This window comes from Perca flavescens, chromosome 6 (genome assembly GCF_004354835.1).
Source record: "Perca flavescens isolate YP-PL-M2 chromosome 6, PFLA_1.0, whole genome shotgun sequence".
Lineage (NCBI taxonomy): Eukaryota > Metazoa > Chordata > Actinopteri > Perciformes > Percidae > Perca > Perca flavescens.
Genome location: NC_041336.1, coordinates 111,765 through 133,355, shown reverse-complemented (window position 1 = coordinate 133,355; position 21,591 = coordinate 111,765). Strand labels below are relative to the sequence as shown.

Below are 21,591 nucleotides of genomic sequence, written 5' to 3'. Positions count from 1 at the left end.
CAGTATTTATATATTTATAATGGTCAGTATTTACATCTTTATAATGGACAGTATTTATATATTTATAATGGACAGTATTTATATCTTTATAATGGACAGTATTTACATCTTTATAATGCACAGTATTTATATTTTTATAATGGAAAGTATTTATATCTTTATAATGGACAGTATTTACATATTTATAATGGACAGTATTTAAATCTTTATAATGGAAAGTATTTATATCTTTATAATGGACAGTATTTACATCTTTATAATGGACAGTATATCTTTATAATGGACAGCATTTATATATTTTTAATGGACAGTATTTACATCTTAATAATGGACAGTATTTAAATCTTTATAATGGACAGTATTTATATATTTATAATGGACAGTATTTATATATTTATAATGGACAGTATTTACATCGTTATAATGGACAGTATTTAAATCTTTATAATGGACAGTATTTAAATCTTTATAATGGACAGTATTTATATATTCATAATGGACAGTATTTATATATTTATAATGGACAGTATTTACATCTTTATAATGGACAGTATATCTTTATAATGGCCAGCATTTATATATTTATAATGGACAGTATTTATATATTTATAATGGTCAGTATTTATATATTTATAATGGTCAGTATTTATGTCTTTATAATGGTCAGTATTTATATCTTTATAATGGTCAGTATTTATATCTTTATAATGGACAGTATTTATATATGTATAATGGACAGTATTTATATATTTATAATGGACAGTATTTACATCTTTATAATGGACAGTATATCTTTATAATGGACAGTATTTATATATTATAATGGACAGTATTTATATATTTATAATGGACAGTATTTATCTTTATAATGGACAGTATTTTTATAATGGACTTTTATATATTTATAATGGACAGTATATTTTATATGGACAGTATTTATAATTTACTGACACTATTTATATATTTATAATGGACAGTATATACATCTTTATAATGGACAGTATATCTTTATAATGGACAGTATTTATATATTTATAATGGACAGTATTTATATATTTATAATGGACAGTATTTACATCTTTATAATGGACAGTATATCTTTATAATGGACAGTATTTATATCTTTATAATGGACAGTATTTAAATCTTTATAATGGACAGTATTTATATATTTATAATGGACAGTATTTATATATTTATAATGGACAGTATATCTTTATAATGGACAGTATTTATATATTTATAATGGACAGTATTTATATGGACTTATATAATGGACAGTATTTATATTTTATAATGGACAGTATTTATATATTTATAATGGACAGTATTTATATATTTCTAATGGACAGTATTTACATCTTTATAATGGACAGTATATCTTTTTAATGGACAGTATTTATATTTATAATGGACAGTATTTATATATTTATAATGGACAGTATTTACATCTTTATAATGGACAGTATATCTTTATAATGGACAGCATTTATATATTTATAATGGACAGTATTTATATCTTTATAATGGACAGTATTTAAATATTTATAATGGACAGTATTTATATATTTATAATGGACAGTATTTATATATTTATAATGGACAGTATATCTTTATAATGGACAGTATTTATATATTTATAATGGACAGTATTTATAATGGACAGTATTTATATATTTATAATGGACAGTATTTATATGTTTATAATGGACAGTATTTATATATTTATAATGGACAGTATTTATAATGGACAGTATTAATATATTTATAATGGACAGTATTTATATGTTTATAATGGACAGTATTTATATAGCTTCTAGTCTTAACCACTGGAAAGAGCAACATACAGGAACCATTCACCATCTTTATAATGGACCGTTTTATATCTTTACAATGGACAGTATTTATGTATTTATATCTTTATAATGGACAGTATTTAATTTATATCTTTATAATGGACAGTATGTTGGACATATTTATATTAGTCTCAATGGAACATACAGGAACCATTTATCTTTATAATGGACCATATTTATATCTTTATAATGGACAGTATTTATATCTTTATAATGGACAGTATGTATAATGGACAGTATTTATATATTTATAATGGACAGTATTTATAATGGACAGTATTTATATATTTATAATGGACAGTATTTATAATGGACAGTATTTATATATTTATAATGGACAGTATTTATATGTTTATAATGGACAGTATTTATATATTTATAATGGACAGTATTTATAATGGACAGTATTAATATATTTATAATGGACAGTATTTATATGTTTATAATGGACAGTATTTATATAGCTGTCTAGTCTTAACCACTACTCAAAGAGCTTTAACATACAGGAACCATTCACCATCTTTATAATGGACCGTATTTATATCTTTACAATGGACAGTATTTATGTATTTATATCTTTATAATGGACAGTATTTATGTATTTATATCTTTATAATGGACAGTATGTATAATGGACAGTATTTATATAGCTGTCTAGTCTCAACGACTACTCAAAGAGCTTTAACATACAGGAACCATTTACCATCTTTATAATGGACCATATTTATATCTTTATAATGGACAGTATTTATATCTTTATAATGGACAGTATGTATAATGGACAGTATTTATATATTTATAATGGACAGTATTTATAATGGACAGTATTTATATATTTATAATGGACAGTATTTATATGTTTATAATGGACAGTATTTATATATTTATAATGGACAGTATTTATATATTTATAATGGACAGTATTTATATATTTATAATGGACAGTATTTATGTATTTATATCTTTATAATGGACAGTATTTATATCTTTATAATGGACAGTATTTATGTATTTATATCTTTATAATGGACAGTATGTATAATGGACAGTATTTATATATTTATAATGGACAGTATTTATATGTTTATAATGGACAGTATTTATATAGCTGTCTAGTCTTAACGACTACTCAACGAGCTTTAACATACAGGAACCATTCACCATCTTTATAATGGACCGTATTTATATCTTTATAATGGACAGTATTTATAATGGACAGTATTTATATATTTATAATGGACAGTATTTATATAGCTGTCTAGTCTTAACGACTACTGAAAGAGCTTTAACATACAGGAACCATTCACCATCTTTATAATGGACCATATTTATATCTTTATAATGGACAGTATTTATATATTTATAATGGACAGTATTTACATCTTTATAATGGACAGTATATCTTTATAATGGACAGTATTTATATCTTTATAATGGACAGTATTTATGTATTTATATCTTTATAATGGACAGTATGTATTATGGACAGTATTTATATAGCTGTCTAGTCTTAACGACTACTCAAAGAGCTTTAACATACAGGAACCATTCACCATCTTTATAATGGACCGTATTTATATCTTTATAATGGACAGTATTTATATCTTTATAATGGACAGTATGTATAATGGACAGTATTTATATAGCTGTCTAGTCTTAACGACTACTCAAAGAGCTTTAACATACAGGAACCATTCACCATCTTTATAATGGACCGTATTTATATCTTTATAATGGACAGTATTTATATGTTTATAATGGACAGTATTTATATAGCTGTCTAGTCTTAACGACTACTCAAAGAGCTTTAACATACAGGAACCATTCACCATCTTTATAATGGACCGTATTTATATCTTTATAATGGACAGTATTTATATCTTTATAATGGACAGTATGTATAATGGACAGTATTTATATCTTTATAATGGACAGTATGTATAATGGACAGTATTTATATAGCTGTCTAGTCTAGTACTCAAAGAGCTTTAACATACAGGAACCATTCACCATTCACACACATTCAGACACTGTGGCCGAGGCTGCCCTACAAGGGGACACCTGCTCATCAGATACACACTCACACACATTTACACTCTGATGCGCAGCCTGATTATATATAAAATAAAATATATATAGATAGATAGATAGATAGATAGATAGATGGATGGATGGATGGATGGAGGGAGGGATGGATGGATGGATAGATAGATAGAGAGATAGATAGATAGATAGATAGATAGATAGATGGATAGATAGATAGATAGATAGATAGATAGATAGATAGATAGATAGATAGATAGATAGATAGATAGATGATAGATAGATAGATAGATGATAGATAGATAGATAGATAGATGGATAGATAGATAGATAGATAGATAGATAGATAGATAGATAGATAGATAGATGGATAGATGGATAGATAGATAGATAGATAGATAGATAGATAGATAGATGGATAGATAGATAGATAGATAGATGGATGGATGGATGGATGGATAGGATGGATAGGATGGATGAATATTATAATTAATATATATATATATATATATATATATATATAAAATAGTAATGCAATAATTTTATTATATAATAATAATAAATAATAATATAATTATTATAATAATTTATAATATCCAAGGGAAGGTTTCATCAAGAGGAATGGCCAGCAGTACATTTTCTTTGTCACAGCACAGCCAGCTAACTCTGTCCTACCAGGAGAGCTGAACACACCTGGTACCTTGCTCTGTCTATTGCACTAAATCAACCTTAAGTGTTGATCTAACCCTGCTGTTTAATTCTAAGTTTCTCCTCATGAGGAAGACTTTCAAATGGCTTCGCCAAAATCAGGTCGACAATATTAGCATTGTCTGCCATCGTGTGCAGTTTGCTAGCTGGCTAGTTCAGCCCTACATCAGTAGCCTAGCCTACTGTATGAATGAATGAATGAACAAACACCTAACAAAACGATATTAAACTCGAAGGAGAAAATGTGGGAATTAGGTTAAACTGAGACAAGGAATGTGGTGTATAATTGTATGAAATGTATGATGAAAATTGGCTAGCAATTTTGCCAGGCAAATACCAAGAAACAGGTTGCAGCAGTTCGTCTTTGAACTAGACTTTTAAAATCCGCGATGGGACTGAGCTGAGCTCTGCTTGAACAGCTTCGGAGACTTTTTATAGAACAAAATCTCTGTCAATCAAAAGGAGATGCAACAGACCCTCCAATCATCACGCAGAAGCCCAGCGTCCAGGCCAGCCCACTGCTCCCATTGGCCCCCAGAGACGCTGAGCGTCCGGGGGCGGGACATAATCGCAGCATTTATCCAATGACTGCTCAAAGCTCAGACCATTGAAGTCACCGGAGGCCGGGCTTCAACGGGGAGACACACGAGACACTACGGGAAGGTACGAGAAGGACATCGAGTCAGCTGATCCTGAACCAACTCGTCTTCCAGATGAACGTATTCTAACGCATTTTAGTCAATAAAATGTTAACACAATAGTACATATTTGACCATTTAAATTTTAGACATTTTAGGGGAAGCTGAGCTTCCCTTGCAGTCTTTAAGAAATCGCCACTGGTTTATATATATATATGTATATTCCATTGAGACACTAAAGGGGTGTTTTATGTGTACAGACTGGTCTATATTTCATGCACTAGACTTTGACGATGCTACTGAAACAATAACTGATTATATAGACTTCTGCTTTGACAATGTGGTAGATAACGAAAATGTTATTGTTTACCCTAAAAATAAAACCTACATTACAAAAGAGATTAAAAACTGCATAAATCAGAAAAAGCAAGCCTTCAGAAACAAAGACAAGGCAGCATTGTCAGTTATTCAAAAAGAGCTCAAACTGCTTCTCAGAAATACAAGAGAACAACATAAGTAAACCATGGAAAACAGGATACAAACATCTAATACTAAAAACTCTGGGCTACTATGAAAACAGTCACTGACATGAACCCTCCGAAAATAACAATTATTGCAGTGGATGAACTACGACGAGCTAATGAGCTGAATGACTGAGGTTGGAGTCAGAACATCTCTCCCAGGAGCTGGACAGTGTGTCTGATAACGATTACACAGCCAGCGTTCAGCGCCTCTTTAAAAAGCTGTGCAGGCCCAGATGGACTACCAGCTTCTCTGCTCAACAAGTGTGCAGAGGAATAACACCAGCATGGTGTCCCATACTCCAACGGGGTCTGGACCATCCCAGCTTTATGGAAGAAATCCATCATAACACTAGTCCCTAAAAAGCCCTCCGCCTCAGTGAATAATGACTTTTGGCCCATAGCTTTGACTCCTATTGTAATGAAATGCCTTGAGAAATGTGTAGTGTCCCAGCTCAAGGCAGAGGTTGAGCCAGTGTTGGACACGTGGCTATCTGCCTATAAACATGAACGCAGTACTGAAGATGCCTTCCTCTGCATCTCAGATCTTACTTCTAAACACCTTGAGGACACTAAAGCCTATTCTAGAATATTATTTATTGATTTCAGTTCGTTTAATACCGTGCAACCCTATCTGCTTTTAAAGCAACAGAATGATATGCATGTTAACCCCCCACCATCAAATGGTTTCACTCTTTTTGACTAATAGGACACAACAGGTGAAGGTCAACGGCACGCTGTCAGAGGTCAAACATGGACATGGGGGTCCCATTAGGTTCTGCGGTATCACCCATACTTTCCACCTTGTATACCAATGACTAGGGTTGGGTATCGTTTGGTTTTTTTTCGATTCCGGTGCTAAATCGATACTTTTAAAACGGTGCCGGTGCCTAAACGGTGCCTGAACCGGTGCCTGAACCGGTGCCTGAACCGGTACTTTTCAATAAAGTTAAAAAAAATAAAAATAAATAAAAATAAGGGTAGTAAACAACAGTCAGTGACTTGTTTATTGCTAAGGCCATGGTCAAAATTAAAGATTTAATAATAATGTAATAACTATAACAATAACAATAACTTATTTCACCAGTAAATTGCTGTTGAACCCCAGATGGGAAAAGGGTATTTTACAATTACTGTGAATGCACCACGAGGCTACCAGTTTTAAGTGAATCTGTGTTGTTTAATTCCGACAACGGCAGCTGCAAGTGAACGCACCGTCTGTGTAGTTTAATTCCGACCATATAAACATACTGTATATCTATGAATTGTAGAAGTCCTCCACAGTGAAATCCAGTCACACTTTACACTGTTTAACGTTAGCTGTCAGCATTTTAACCGTGATTAATCCAGCTGCTAGCTAAAGGTAGGCTAACGTTACATGCTGTCAGGTGTAGTGTAAAGTCAGGCACCGAAACTTTCGTTCTTATTCGGTCTCGTTACTACCGTTTACGTCGGCACCGGTTCCCTATTGGCACCGAGTTTCGGTACCCAACCCTACCAATGACTGCAGGAAAGTACACCCAAATAACTATATTATAAAAATTTGCAGATGATACTGCAATTTTGAGCCTTCTCCAGAATGACATAAACCCTTCTGTGTACCACGAGGAGATAGACACCTTTATCAAGGTGTGTGACACCAACTATCTTATCTTAAATGTCACAAAAACACAGAAGATGGTCCTTGACCCAAGGCAAGTGATTGACCATGAGCCAGTCGTCATAAAAAATCAGAAAATCATCCAGGTAACGTCTTATAAATACTTAGGTGTCCATATAGATAATCTTCTCTGCTGGAAAACACACACTGACCACCTGTCCATTAGACTGCAGCAGAGATTAGACTTTCTAAGGCGACTGAGACGGTACGGAGTCAGCAGCCAGATCATGCTCATGTTCTACCGGGCGATTCTGGAGAGCATCATCAGATATGGAATCACAGCAAGGTTTGGCAACTTAACAGTGCAGCTAAGAAGCAGGCTGGTCAGCCACACAGCTCTGAGGATAACAGGGAGGAAAGAGAACAAGTCCATACAGAGCCTGTATGAGCAAGCAGTCAGAAAACAAGCAGAAAGAATCCCTGCAGACTCTCTACAGCCTCTCTGTCCTGAAGATGAACTCCTGCCATCAGGGAGAAGAGTCCGTGTGCCGAGATGTTCCGTCAAGCTGCTGATCTCCAACAGTAAATCTTAGCCCAGCAGAGCAGGGGTGCAATAAATACACCAGCACTTTTTGCACTTAGCACTTTAATTATTACAGTTAATTCTTAGGATGTTGTGTTGTCTGCGCTGTCATGTGTTCCCTTCTTCTGCACAATCTCTGCTGATCTCATTTTCATGTTGATTTTATTTTATTGTGTTTGTATTTTATGTTGATTTTAGGATGTTTTTTATGTTGTGAAGCAGCAGATTGTAGTGGTGTCTGGCTCCTCCTGGTTCTCTTCACTCGACCTGCGAAGCGGATACTGGCCGGTGCCACTCAGCCCTGAAGCAGGACCAAAGACTGCCTTCTGTGTGGATCGGGGGTTGTGGCAGTTCCGGGTCCTTAGTTTGGGCCTGTGCAACGCCCCAAAATGACTGATTATTTACATGGAGTCTGGTGGATTTAGGATGCTTAAAGTACTGATTATTTACATGGAGTCTGGTGGATTTAGGATGCTTAAAGTACTGATTATTTACATGGAGTCTGGTGGAAAACAGCTGTTGGTGTTGAGGCCTGAAGTCAGTTAGGAATCAGTCAGTTAGTCCATCATTAAATAGATGTGACACAGAGCAGGTAACAAACAGGGAACCGTCTGTGTCCTTACAGATATTTGTTTTCATTGTTTCTATCGGCAGTTAGTATGAAGAGAGCCAAAAGTTTAAGTCCGGTAGACTCCATAGTCACATGTCTGCAACCGGTACAACATTTCCTACATTTTGACCAACTATGATGGATGAAGAGTGTAAACTGTAGGGGAGAGAGCAATTTGTTTGGAAAGATTTCAGAGAATCGTACTGCAGCTCCCCTCTCTGCTATTGCAGCACATCGGCACACTGAATAAGAGAATAAGTAAACCCTGAAGGATGCTGGGAGATTAAAATGATTTAGTGAATAAATAAAAACCCAAACAGCAACATCTGTTCCAGCTGATTAGATTTATAACGAGACACAAAAACAATAAACTTACAACGAGAATCATTTACAGTTTCTGATCAAATGTTTATACAGACACGACTTCAGTTCACCGTCTTCTAAACTACGTTATGATACGATGCTGCTGACTCCGGATCAGTTTAGAGTCTGGAGCATCTGGGAACATCTGGGAGCATCTGGGAACATCTGGGAACTGGGTCATCATGTTACACAACACTTCTGTTTTTCCTTTCTACACATTTTCAGATGTTTCCTATCGTTGGTTCCAGATGTGAAACCTTAAAGGTGCAGTAGGTAAGACTTCTAAAACTCCCTTTCTGTCATATCAGCTGAAACGGACCCTATGTTCCAGCAGAACTACATGAAGCAGCTCATTTAGAGTAAATCCAGCTCCTCTGGCTCCACCTACAGCCTGGACTGGGACATTTTCAGATGTTTCACATCGTTGGTTCCAAAAAGATTTTTTTTTATTTTTCGACATATTTCTGTTATAAAAAACTGGATTCCAGATGTTAAACTTTAAGGTCCCAGATGTTGGACGTCCCCTAACCCTAACCCAGCCGCGGGTCGAAGGACCACATGATATAAAAACAGCTGATCCCGTTTCAGGATCGGAGTAAAAAAGAGATTTTAACACGATGGAATATAAATGTGTAAATAACACAATTTGGCTTCTTATTAAGAGATTAATATTCAGATAAACTTTCAGTGTTTTATAATTAAACAGCCATCGTTTTAATGAAAATTCTTCTTCATTTAAACTCAGCAATAAACTCCCAGAGAGCAGAGTAATAAACATCTGTTTCCATGGCAACACGGTAAAATATCTGAGATGAAATATTTGGAAAATCTGCAGCAAACGTGATTTAAACATCAATAAAGTTCTGCTCTGCAGACCATCAGGTTTACAGCCACGCTAACATGCTATCACGCTAACATGATAATATGCGAACATGCTATCACGCTAACACGCTAACATCCTAATATGCTAACATGCTATCACGCTAACACACTAACATGCTAACATACTAATATGCTAACATATTAACATACTAAGATGCTAAGATGCTAACATTCTAATATGCTAACATATTAACATACTAAGATGCTAAGATGCTAACATTCTAATATGCTAACATATTAACATACTAAGATGCTATCATGCTATCATGCTAACATGCTAACAGACAGGAGCAGACAGCAAACTGCTTCCTGTTTCTTTAAAAACACCAACAACATGGAGAATATTATTCATCGACACTAAACTTTAAAAGCTGAGTCACATTTCAGTAAACGCAATATTTCGTTGCGTTCTTTCGGACTTTAGAGCGGGAACACGTGAACGCAGCGTTTCTCACTTCCTGACAAACTTTTTCCTGAATTTGAAAAATGTTTTTTTTTTGGTTTCAGAAAAAACAGAAACACAAATTAAAAACCTATGAAATGTTTTCTTTAAACTACTTTAAATACAGTTTATCTGTTGATATCCAAAGGCATTGTGGGTAATGTAGTGTGGTGAGTCCATAAGCCCCGCCCCCTCCAGCGATGTGGGCGGGGATCCAGCTGACGTGATGGTTCTACTTCCTGATTGGTTAACTGGGATCCGCTCCACACTCACTCTCCTCTGGGATGTCCTGCAGGTCTGGGGGTTGCCATGGTGACAGACAGGAAGTAACGTTACTAACACATTATTATAATCAGTAACAGTTCCAGGCAGCCCGGGAACGTGTCTGTCGACGTTAGGTAGCCGCTAGCTAACGTCGACGTTAGGTAGCCGCTAGCTAACGTCGACGTTAGGTAGCCGTTAGCTAACGTCGACGTTAGGTAGCCGTTAGCTAACGTCGACGTTAGGTAGCCGCTAGCTAACATTGAAGTCGTGACTAACAGGCTGGAACGCCGCATAAGTACATTTACTCCAGTTTAGATAAATACATATCTATCCAGATAAATAATGTGCTTTATTCATGTTTTTAATATAAAATAATCTCATTAACACTTTGTCCACGTGAGTAAAAGGTGTAAATGTTTTAATATAAGATAAGTCTTTGGGTTTAAACACGAGTAAAAGGTGTAAATGTTTTAATATAAGATAAGTCTTTGGGTTTAAACACATGAGTAAAAGGTGTAAATGTTTCTGCAGAGATTTGAAGAATTTCAACTTTTCATCTTTGGGGCAAAATGATGTGTTTACTTGTCACTGCCTCAGTTTGTTCTGGACATTTAGATATGAAGGATCAGATATATACTAACATGTTAAAAGGACATTTAGATATGAAGGATCAGATATATACTAACACATTAAAAGGACATTTAGATATGAAGGATCAGATATATACTAACACATTAAAAGGACATTTAGATATGAAGGATCAGATATATACTAACATGTTAAAAGGACATTTAGATATAAAGGATCAGATATATACTAACATGTTAAAAGGACATTTAGATATAAAGGATCAGATATATACTAACATGTTAAAAGGACATTTAGATATGAAGGATCAGATATATACTAACACATTAAAAGGACATTTAGATATAAAGGATCAGATATATACTAACATGTTAAAAGGTGATTTTAAGAGGAGTTATTGCTGAGTCGTACTGACCTCTGGGACTGTCGGAGCGAGGAGAGATCCTAGTCACTTCCTCTTCCTCATTTCCTTCCTGGACACCGTCTAATTGGTCCACAGGATCCTGACTGGCCAATGGAGCGAGGGGGCGGGACTCCAACTCCCTGCTGCCTCGCCTCCTGTTCACCTGCTGACACACACACACACACACACACACACACACACACACACACACACACACACACACGCGCGCACACAGACAGACAGAAAACCAAGTCAGTTAGAGTCCACACTTCATTCAAAGTGGACAGAAACTAAATAAAACTACCAAAAGCCGTCTTGGTTCATCTTTCCACTGTTCCAACAATCACCACTCTGGTTTGGTTGAAATAAACCCTTAATTCACCCATTTACATGTGGAGATATGCTGGCTCTATACACACTAAAAGTCCTGATTATTTACATGGAGTCTGGTGGAGATATGTTGGTTCTATACACGCTAAAAGTCCTGATTATTTACATGGAGTCTGGTGGAGATATGTTGGCTCTATACACGCTAAAAGTCCTGATTATTTACATGGAGTCTGGTGGAGATATGCTGGCTCTATACACGCTAAAAGTCCTGATTATTTACATGGAGTCTGGTGGAGATATGCTGGCTCTATACACGCAAAAAGTCCTGATTATTTACATGGAGTCTGGTGGAGATATGCTGGCTCTATACACGCTAAAAGTCCTGATTATTTACATGGAGTCTGGTGGAGATATGCTGGCTCTATACACGCTAAAAGTCCTGATTATTTACATGGAGTCTGGTGGAGATATGCTGGCTCTATACACGCTAAAAGTCCTGATTATTTACATGGAGTCTGGTGGAGATATGCTGGCTCTATACACGCTAAAAGTCCTGATTATTTACATGGAGTCTGGTGGAGATATGCTGGCTCTATACACGCTAAAAGTCCTGATTATTTACATGGAGTCTGGTGGGTGTGGTCTAAAGTCTAAAGGTTTAGTTTATCCTGGTTTAGTTTATCCTGGTCCAGACCCACCTGTTCTCCCTTGATGACATCACTCATCTCTCCGTTGCCCCTCCTCTTTTTCACGGGCTCCGCCCCCTCTCTGATTGGCTCCTCCCCCCTCAGTCGCAGCCGTGTCACTTCCTGCTGCAGCATCTCCACCTGCCGTCGCAGCAGCAGCGCCTCGCCGTTGGCGTCCATCCCCGCGTCACGCGACAGCGAGCGGCTGAGGCGGGGGGCGGGGCCTTCGGGGGGCGTGGGGGCGGGGCCTGCTCTGAATGACAGCTCCAGGATGGAATCCTGACGAATCACAGCCGCCTAAAGGAGAAGGAACACTTTAGTTACAGAGACTCTCCCGTGGATCTCTAACGTGTGTCATAAAGAGGTATTAATATAGTAATAGATAGTGTAATAAAGAGATATTAATATAATAATAGTGTAATAAAGAGGTATTAATATAATAATATATAGTGTAATAAAGAAGTATTAATATAATATATAGTGTAATAAAGAGGTATTAACATAATAATAATAATAGTGTAATAAAGAGGTATTAATATAATAGTGTAATAAAAAAGTATTAATATATATAGTGTAATAAAGAAGTATTAATATAATAATAATAGTGTAATAAAGAGGTATTAATATAATAACATATAGCGTAAAAAAGAGGTATAAATATAATAATAGTGTAATAAAGAGGTATTCATATCATAGATAGTGTAATAAAGAGGTATAAATATAATAGTGTAATAAAGAGGTATTAATATAATAATAGTGTAATAAAGAGGTATTAATATAATAACATATAGTGTAATAAAGAGGTATAAATATAATAGTGTAATAAAGAGGTATTAATATAATAGTGTAATTAAGAGGTATTCATATAATAGATAGCGTAATAAAAAGAGGTATTAACATAATAATAATAGTGTAATAAAGAGGTATTAATATACTAATAGATAGTGTAATAAAGAGGTATTAATGTAATAATAGTATAATAAAGAGGTATTAATATAATAATAGATAGTGTAATAAAGAAGTATTAATATAATAAGTGTAATAAAGAAGTATTAATATAATAATAGTGTAATAAAGAGGTATTAATATAATAATAGATAGTGTAATAAAGAAGTATTAATATAATAATACTGTAATAAAGAGGTATTAATATAACAGTTAGTGTAATAAAGAGGTATAAATATAATATAGTGTAATAAAGAGGTATTAATATAATAATATATAATGTAATAAAGAGGTATTAATACAATAATAGATAGTGTAATAAAGAGGTATTAATATAACAGTGTAATAAAGAAGTATTAATATAACAGTGTAATAAAGAGGTATAAATATAATAGATAGTGTAATAAAGAGGTATTAATATAATAATATATAGTGTAATAAAGAAGTATTAATATAATAATAGTGTAATAAAGAGGTATAAATATAATAATAGTGTAATAAAGAGGTATTAATATAATAATAGTGTAATAAAGAGGTATTAACATAATAATAATAGTGTAATAAAGAGGTAGTAATATAATAATAGATAGTGTAATAAATAAGTTTTAATATAATAATATATAGTGTAATAAAGAACTAGTGCAATAAAGAAGTATTAATATAATAATATATAGTGGAATAAAGAGTTATTAATATGATAATTTATAGTGTAATAAAGAGGCATTAATATAATAGTGTAATAAAGAGGTATTAATATAATAATAGTGTAATAAAGAGGTATTAATATAATAATAGTGTAATAAAAAAGTATTAATATAATAATAGTGTAATAAAGAGGTATTAACATAATAATAATAGTGTAATAAAGAGGTAGTAATATAATAATAGATAGTGTAATAAAGAAGTATTAATATAATAATATATAGTGTAATAAAGAACTAGTGCAATAAAGAAGTATTAATATAATATATAGTGGAATAAAGAGTTATTAATATGATAATTTATAGTGTAATAAAGAGGCATTAATATAATAGTGTAATAAAGAGGTATTAATATAATAATAGATAGTGTAATAAAGAGGTATTAATATAATAATAGTGTAATAAAGAAGTATTCATATAATAATATATAGTGTAATAAAGCGATATTAATATAATAATAATGGTGTAATAAAGAAGTATTCATATAATATATAGTGTAATAAAGAAATATTAATATATTAGTAGATAGTGTAATAAAGAGGTATTAATATAATAATAGATGGTGTAATAAAGAGGTATTATAATAATATATTGTGTAATAAAGAGGTATTAATATAATAATGGTGTAATAAAGATGTATTAATATAATATATAGTGTAATAAAGAAATATTAATATAATAATAGTGTAATAAAGAGGTATTAATATAATAATAGATGGTGTAATAAAGAGGTATTATTATAATAATAGATTGTGTAATAAAGAGGTATTAATATAATAATAGTGTAATAAAGAGGTATTAATATAATAATAATAGTGTAATAAAGAGGTATTAATATACTAATAGATAGTGTAATAAAGAGGTATTAATATAATAATAGTATAATAGAGGTATTAATATAATAATAATGGTGTAATAAAGAGGTATTAATATACTAATAGATAGTGTAATAAAGAGGTATTAATATAATAATAGTATAATAAAGAGGTATTAATATAATAATAGATAGTGTAATAAAGAAGAATTAATATAATAAGTGTAATAAAGAGGTATTAATATAATAATAGTGTAATAAAGAGGTATTAATATAATAATAGATAGTGAAATAAAGAAGTATTAATATAATAATACTGTAATAAAGATGAATGAAGATTAATACGTATAAAGATACGTATTAATATAATAACAGACCTGCAGGGCGTGAAGCTGTGTACTCAGACTGACCAACCGCTGACGCACTTCCTGTGGAGAGATCAACCGTTAACGACTGCTTTGATTGGACACAAACTCAAGTTAAATGTCATTTTATTTGTCTGTAAACCACCTTAGTTCTGCATGAGTTCCACAAAACACTGTTGTGTTGTGTGTTAAGGGCGATATAGCCAATCAAATCCCGCGTACAGCAGTGACATCCAGTGTTGTGCCTGAACGCGTTCACTGAACGATAGTTCACAAACTCGTTCATATTTTGGGCCACAGTGAACTGAACGTACTGTATTACTACCTGATGAATGTTACTGTATTACTACCTGATGAATGTTACTGTATTACTGCCTGATGAACGTACTGTATTACTACCTGATGAATGTTACTGTATTACTACCTGATGAATGTTACTGTATTACTACCTGATGAATGTTACTGTATTACTACCTGATGAATGTTACTGTATTACTGCCTGATGAATGTTACTGTATTACTACCTGATGAATGTTACTGTATTACTACCTGATGAATGTTACTGTATTACTGCCTGATGAATGTTACTGTATTACTACCTGATGAATGTTACTGTATTACTACCTGATGAATGTTACTGTATTACTACCTGATGAATGTTACTGTATTACTACCTGATGAACGTTACTGTATTACTACCTGATGAATGTTACTGTATTACTACCTGATGAATGTTACTGTATTACTACCTGATGAATGTTACTGTATTACTACCTGATGAATGTTACTGTATTACTACCTGATGAATGTTACTGTATTACTACCTGATGAATGTTACTGTATTACTGCCTGATGAATGTTACTGTATTACTACCTGATGAATGTTACTGTATTACTACCTGATGAATGTTACTGTATTACTACCTGATGAATGTTACTGTATTACTACCTGATGAATGTTACTGTATTACTACCTGATGAATGTTACTGTATTACTGCCTGATGAACGTACTGTATTACTGCCTGATGAATGTTACTGTATTACTACCTGATGAATGTTACTGTATTACTACCTGATGAATGTTACTGTATTACTACCTGATGAATGTTACTGTATTACTACCTGATGAATGTTACTGTGGGAGGAGGCCTCGGGGAAGACCCAGGACTAGGTGGAGGGATTATATCTCCAACCTGGCCTGGGAACGCCTCGGGATCCCCCAGTCGGAGCTGGTTAATGTTGCTCGGGAAAGGGAAGTTTGGGGTCCCCTGCTGGAGCTGCTCCCCCCGCGACCCGACACCGGATAAGCGGACGAAGATGGATGGATGGATGGAATGTTACTGTATTATTACCTGATGAATGTTACTGTATTACTGCCTGATGAACGTTACTGTATTACTACCTGATGAATGTTACTGTATTACTACCTGATGAACATACTGTATTACTGCCTGATGAATGTTACTGTATTACTGCCTGATGAATGTTACTGTATTACTGCCTGATGAATGTTACTGTATTACTGCCTGATGAATGTTACTGTATTACTACCTGATGAATGTTACTGTATTACTACCTGATGAACATACTGTATTACTGCCTGATGAACATACTGTATTACTGCCTGATGAATGTTACTGTATTACTACCTGATGAATGTTACTGTATTACTGCCTGATGAATGTTACTGTATTACTACCTGATGAATGTTACTGTATTACTACCTGATGAACATACTGTATTACTGCCTGATGAATGTTACTGTATTACTGCCTGATGAATGTTACTGTATTACTACCTGATGAACGTTACTGTATTACTACCTGATGAACGTTACTGTATTACTACCTGATGAACGTTACTGTATTACTACCTGATGAATGTTACTGTATTACTACCTGATGAATGTTACTGTATTACTGCCTGATGAATGTTACTGTATTACTGCCTGATGAATGTTACTGTATTACTGCCTGATGAATGTTACTGTATTACTACCTGATGAATGTTACTGTATTACTACCTGATGAATGTTACTGTATTACTACCTGATGAATGTTACTGTATTACTACCTGATGAATGTTAATGTATTACTACCTGATGAATGTTACTGTATTACTGCCTGATGAATGTTACTGTATTACTACCTGATGAACGTTACTGTATTACTACCTGATGAACGTTACTGTATTACTGCCTGATGAACGTTACTGTATTACTGCCTGATGAACGTTACTGTATTACTACCTGATGAACGTTACTGTATTACTACCTGATGAACGTTACTGTATTACTGCCTGATGAATGTTACTGTATTATTACCTGATGAATGTTACTGTATTATTACCTGATGAATGTTACTGTATTACTGCCTGATGAATGTTACTGTATTACTGCCTGATGAATGTTACTGTATTACTACCTGATGAATGTTACTGTATTACTGCCTGATGAATGTTACTGTATTACTACCTGATGAATGTTACTGTATTACTACCTGATGAACATACTGTATTACTGCCTGATGACTGTTACTGTATTACTGCCTGATGAATGTTACTGTATTACTACCTGATGAACGTTACTGTATTACTACCTGATGAATGTTACTGTATTACTACCTGATGAATGTTACTGTATTACTGCCTGATGAATGTTACTGTATTACTGCCTGATGAATGTTACTGTATTACTACCTGATGAATGTTACTGTATTACTGCCTGATGAATGTTACTGTATTACTGCCTGATGAATGTTACTGTATTACTACCTGATGAATGTTACTGTATTACTGCCTGATGAATGTTACTGTATTACTACCTGATGAATGTTACTGTATTACTGCCTGATGAACGTTACTGTATTACTGCCTGATGAACGTTACTGTATTACTACCTGATGAACGTTACTGTATTACTACCTGATGAATGTTACTGTATTACTACCTGATGAATGTTACTGTATTACTACCTGATGAATGTTACTGTATTACTGCCTGATGAATGGTACTGTATTACTGCCTGATGAATGTTACTGTATTACTGCCTGATGAATGTTACTGTATTACTGCCTGATGAACGTTACTGTATTACTACCTGATGAATGTTACTGTATTACTACCTGATGAATGTTACTGTATTACTACCTGATGAATGTTACTGTATTAATGTTACTGTATTACTGCCTGATGAATGTTACTGTATTACTACCTGATGAATGTTACTGTATTACTGCCTGATGAACGTTACTGTATTACTACCTGATGAATGTTACTGTATTACTACCTGATGAATGTTACTGTATTACTACCTGATGAACGTTACTGTATTACTACCTGATGAATGTTACTGTATTACTGCCTGATGAATGTTACTGTATTACTGCCTGATGAACGTTACTGTATTACTACCTGATGAATGTTACTGTATTACTGCCTGATGAATGTTACTGTATTACTGCCTGATGAATGTTACTGTATTACTGCCTGATGAATGTTACTGTATTACTACCTGATGAATGTTACTGTATTACTGATGAATGTTACTACCTGATGAATGTTACTGTATTACTACCTGATGAATGTTACTGTATTACTACCTGATGAATGTTACTGTATTACTACCTGATGAATGTTACTGTATTACTGCCTGATGAATGTTACTGTATTACTACCTGATGAATGTTACTGTATTACTGCCTGATGAATGTTACTGTATTACTACCTGATGAATGTTACTGTATTACTACCTGATGAATGTTACTGTATTACTGCCTGATGAATGTTACTGTATTACTGCCTGATGAATGTTGTGTATTACTGCCTGATGAATGTTACTGTATTACTATGAATGTTACTGTACTACCTGATGAATGTTACTGTATTACTACCTGATGAATGTTACTGTATTACTGCCTGATGAATGTTACTGTATTACTGCCTGATGAATGTTACTGTATTACTGCCTGATGAATGTTACTGTATTACTGCCTGATGAATGTTACTGTATTACTACCTGATGAATGTTACTGTATTACTACCTGATGAATGTTACTGTATTACTACCTGATGAATGTTACTGTATTACCTGACCTGATTACTACCTGATGAATGTTACTGTATTACTACCTGATGAATGTTACTGTATTACTGCCTGATGAATGTTACTGTATTACTGCCTGATGAATGTTACTGTATTACTGCCTGATGAATGTTACTGTATTACTACCTGATGAATGTTACTGTATTACTACCTGATGAATGTTACTGTATTACTGCCTGATGAATGTTACTGTATTACTGCCTGATGAATGTTACTGTATTAATGTTACTGTATTACTACCTGATGAATGTTACTGTATTACTACCTGATGAATGTTACTGTATTACTGCCTGATGAATGTTACTGTATTACTACCTGATGAATGTTACTGTATTACTGCCTGATGAATGTTACTGTATTACTACCTGATGAATGTTACTGTATTACTGCCTGATGAATGTTACTGTATTACTACCTGATGAATGTTACTGTATTACTACCTGATGAATGTTACTGTATTACTGCCTGATGAATGTTACTGTATTACTACCTGATGAATGTTACTGTATTACTACCTGATGAATGTTACTGTATTACTGCCTGATGAATGTTACTGTATTACTGCCTGATGAACGTTACTGTATTACTGCCTGATGAATGTTACTGTATTACTACCTGATGAACGTTACTGTATTACTGCCTGATGAACGTTACTGTATTACTACCTGATGAATGTTACTGTATTACTACCTGATGAACGTTACTGTATTACTACCTGATGAATGTTACTGTATTACTGCCTGATGAATGTTACTGTATTACTGCCTGATGAACGTTACCGCGAACTCCTTCATTCTGGTGTCTGTGAACGCCACTCTCTCTCAGTTTAACTTCGTCCAATAGGGAGCCAGATTTCTACAGAGCCTTCCAGGCCAAAACCAGGGTTAAAACACACCGTCAACAGGCCTTCATATGTAGCGGAAAAAACAGCCAATCTGGCAACACCAGCCACCAGTGTCTCACCGCCGCATGGGTCATCAAAACACAAAGCAGCGTGGAGGCTTCGTACGATCATTTCAACCAGTTTAATGACGAGGTCGCTGACATTAATATAATAATAATATAATCATCTGACATTAATATAATAATAATATAATCATCTGACATTAATATAATAATAATATAATAATCTGACTTTAATATAATAATAATATAATAATCTGACATTAATATAATAATAATATAATAATCTGACCTTAATATAATAATAATATAATCATCTGACATTAATATAATAATAATATAATAATCTGACTTTAATATAATAATAATATAATCATCTGACATTAATATAATAATATAATCATCTGACATTAATATAATAATAATATAATAATCTGACATTAATATAATAATAATATAATCATCTGACATTAATATAATAATAATATAATCATCTGACATTAATATAATAATAATAATCATCTGACATTAATATAATAATAATATAATCATCTGACCTTAATATAATAATAATATAATAATCTGACCTTAATATAATAATAATAATATAATCATCTGACATTAATATAATAATATAATAATCTGACTTTAATATAATAATAATATAATAATCTGACCTTAATATAATAATAATATAATAATCTGACCTTAATATAATAATAATATAATAATCTGACATTTCTGGGCAAACTTTGCCCGCCAGCTTTCAAAAAGAAAATCCGAACTTCAGTCACATCCCCAGCAAGTGTTCTGAGTCGTCGTCAGTGTGAGGAGCCGTCGGCCGTCATTTGGGCCGACCTGACTTGTTGAATCGGAGGGCGGACAGTCGGACTCAATGACCAATCTGATTGGTGGAGAGCTAACCAGGAAATGACGAACGCCTTTTAAAATGACCTTTGTTGATTTGAAATGAAGACAGATTCATCAACTGTACGGCCTATTTCTCTCTTCAGATGTTTTCAGAAACACGTTTCGGCGAACTATTTCAGTACAATATGAGATCGGACTCTGAACGAGCCGCCATTATGGTCGGCTTCGAAATTCGGGAGCAGCATGCTCGTCGCTTATACGTTAGTCATTTACGGTTTTCATTTTGTGGGCAACAATACAGATTAGCGCCGCCTGCTGTTATGGAGACTTATTACGTCTCGCAAACACACAGTTACATATATATATATATAAG

The 21,591-nt window shown here is 33.4% G+C and overlaps 1 protein-coding gene across 1 annotated transcript in view; it reads right to left on the bottom strand.

The window, feature by feature from the left end:
* Nucleotides 1–8,884: 8,884 nt before the first annotated feature.
* The window catches only part of LOC114556714 (rho guanine nucleotide exchange factor 2-like), a 40,833-nt gene continuing 28,126 nt past the window's right edge, over nt 8,885–21,591 (bottom strand). The window contains exons 12-15 of the mRNA XM_028579748.1: nt 15,355–15,405; nt 12,530–12,814; nt 11,514–11,667; nt 8,885–10,543 (exon numbers count right to left, since the gene is read on the bottom strand). Of these exons, the coding sequence (XP_028435549.1) occupies nt 10,494–10,543; nt 11,514–11,667; nt 12,530–12,814; nt 15,355–15,405 (540 nt within the window). The 3' untranslated portion in view covers nt 8,885–10,493. The remainder of the gene's footprint in view (nt 10,544–11,513; nt 11,668–12,529; nt 12,815–15,354; nt 15,406–21,591) is intronic.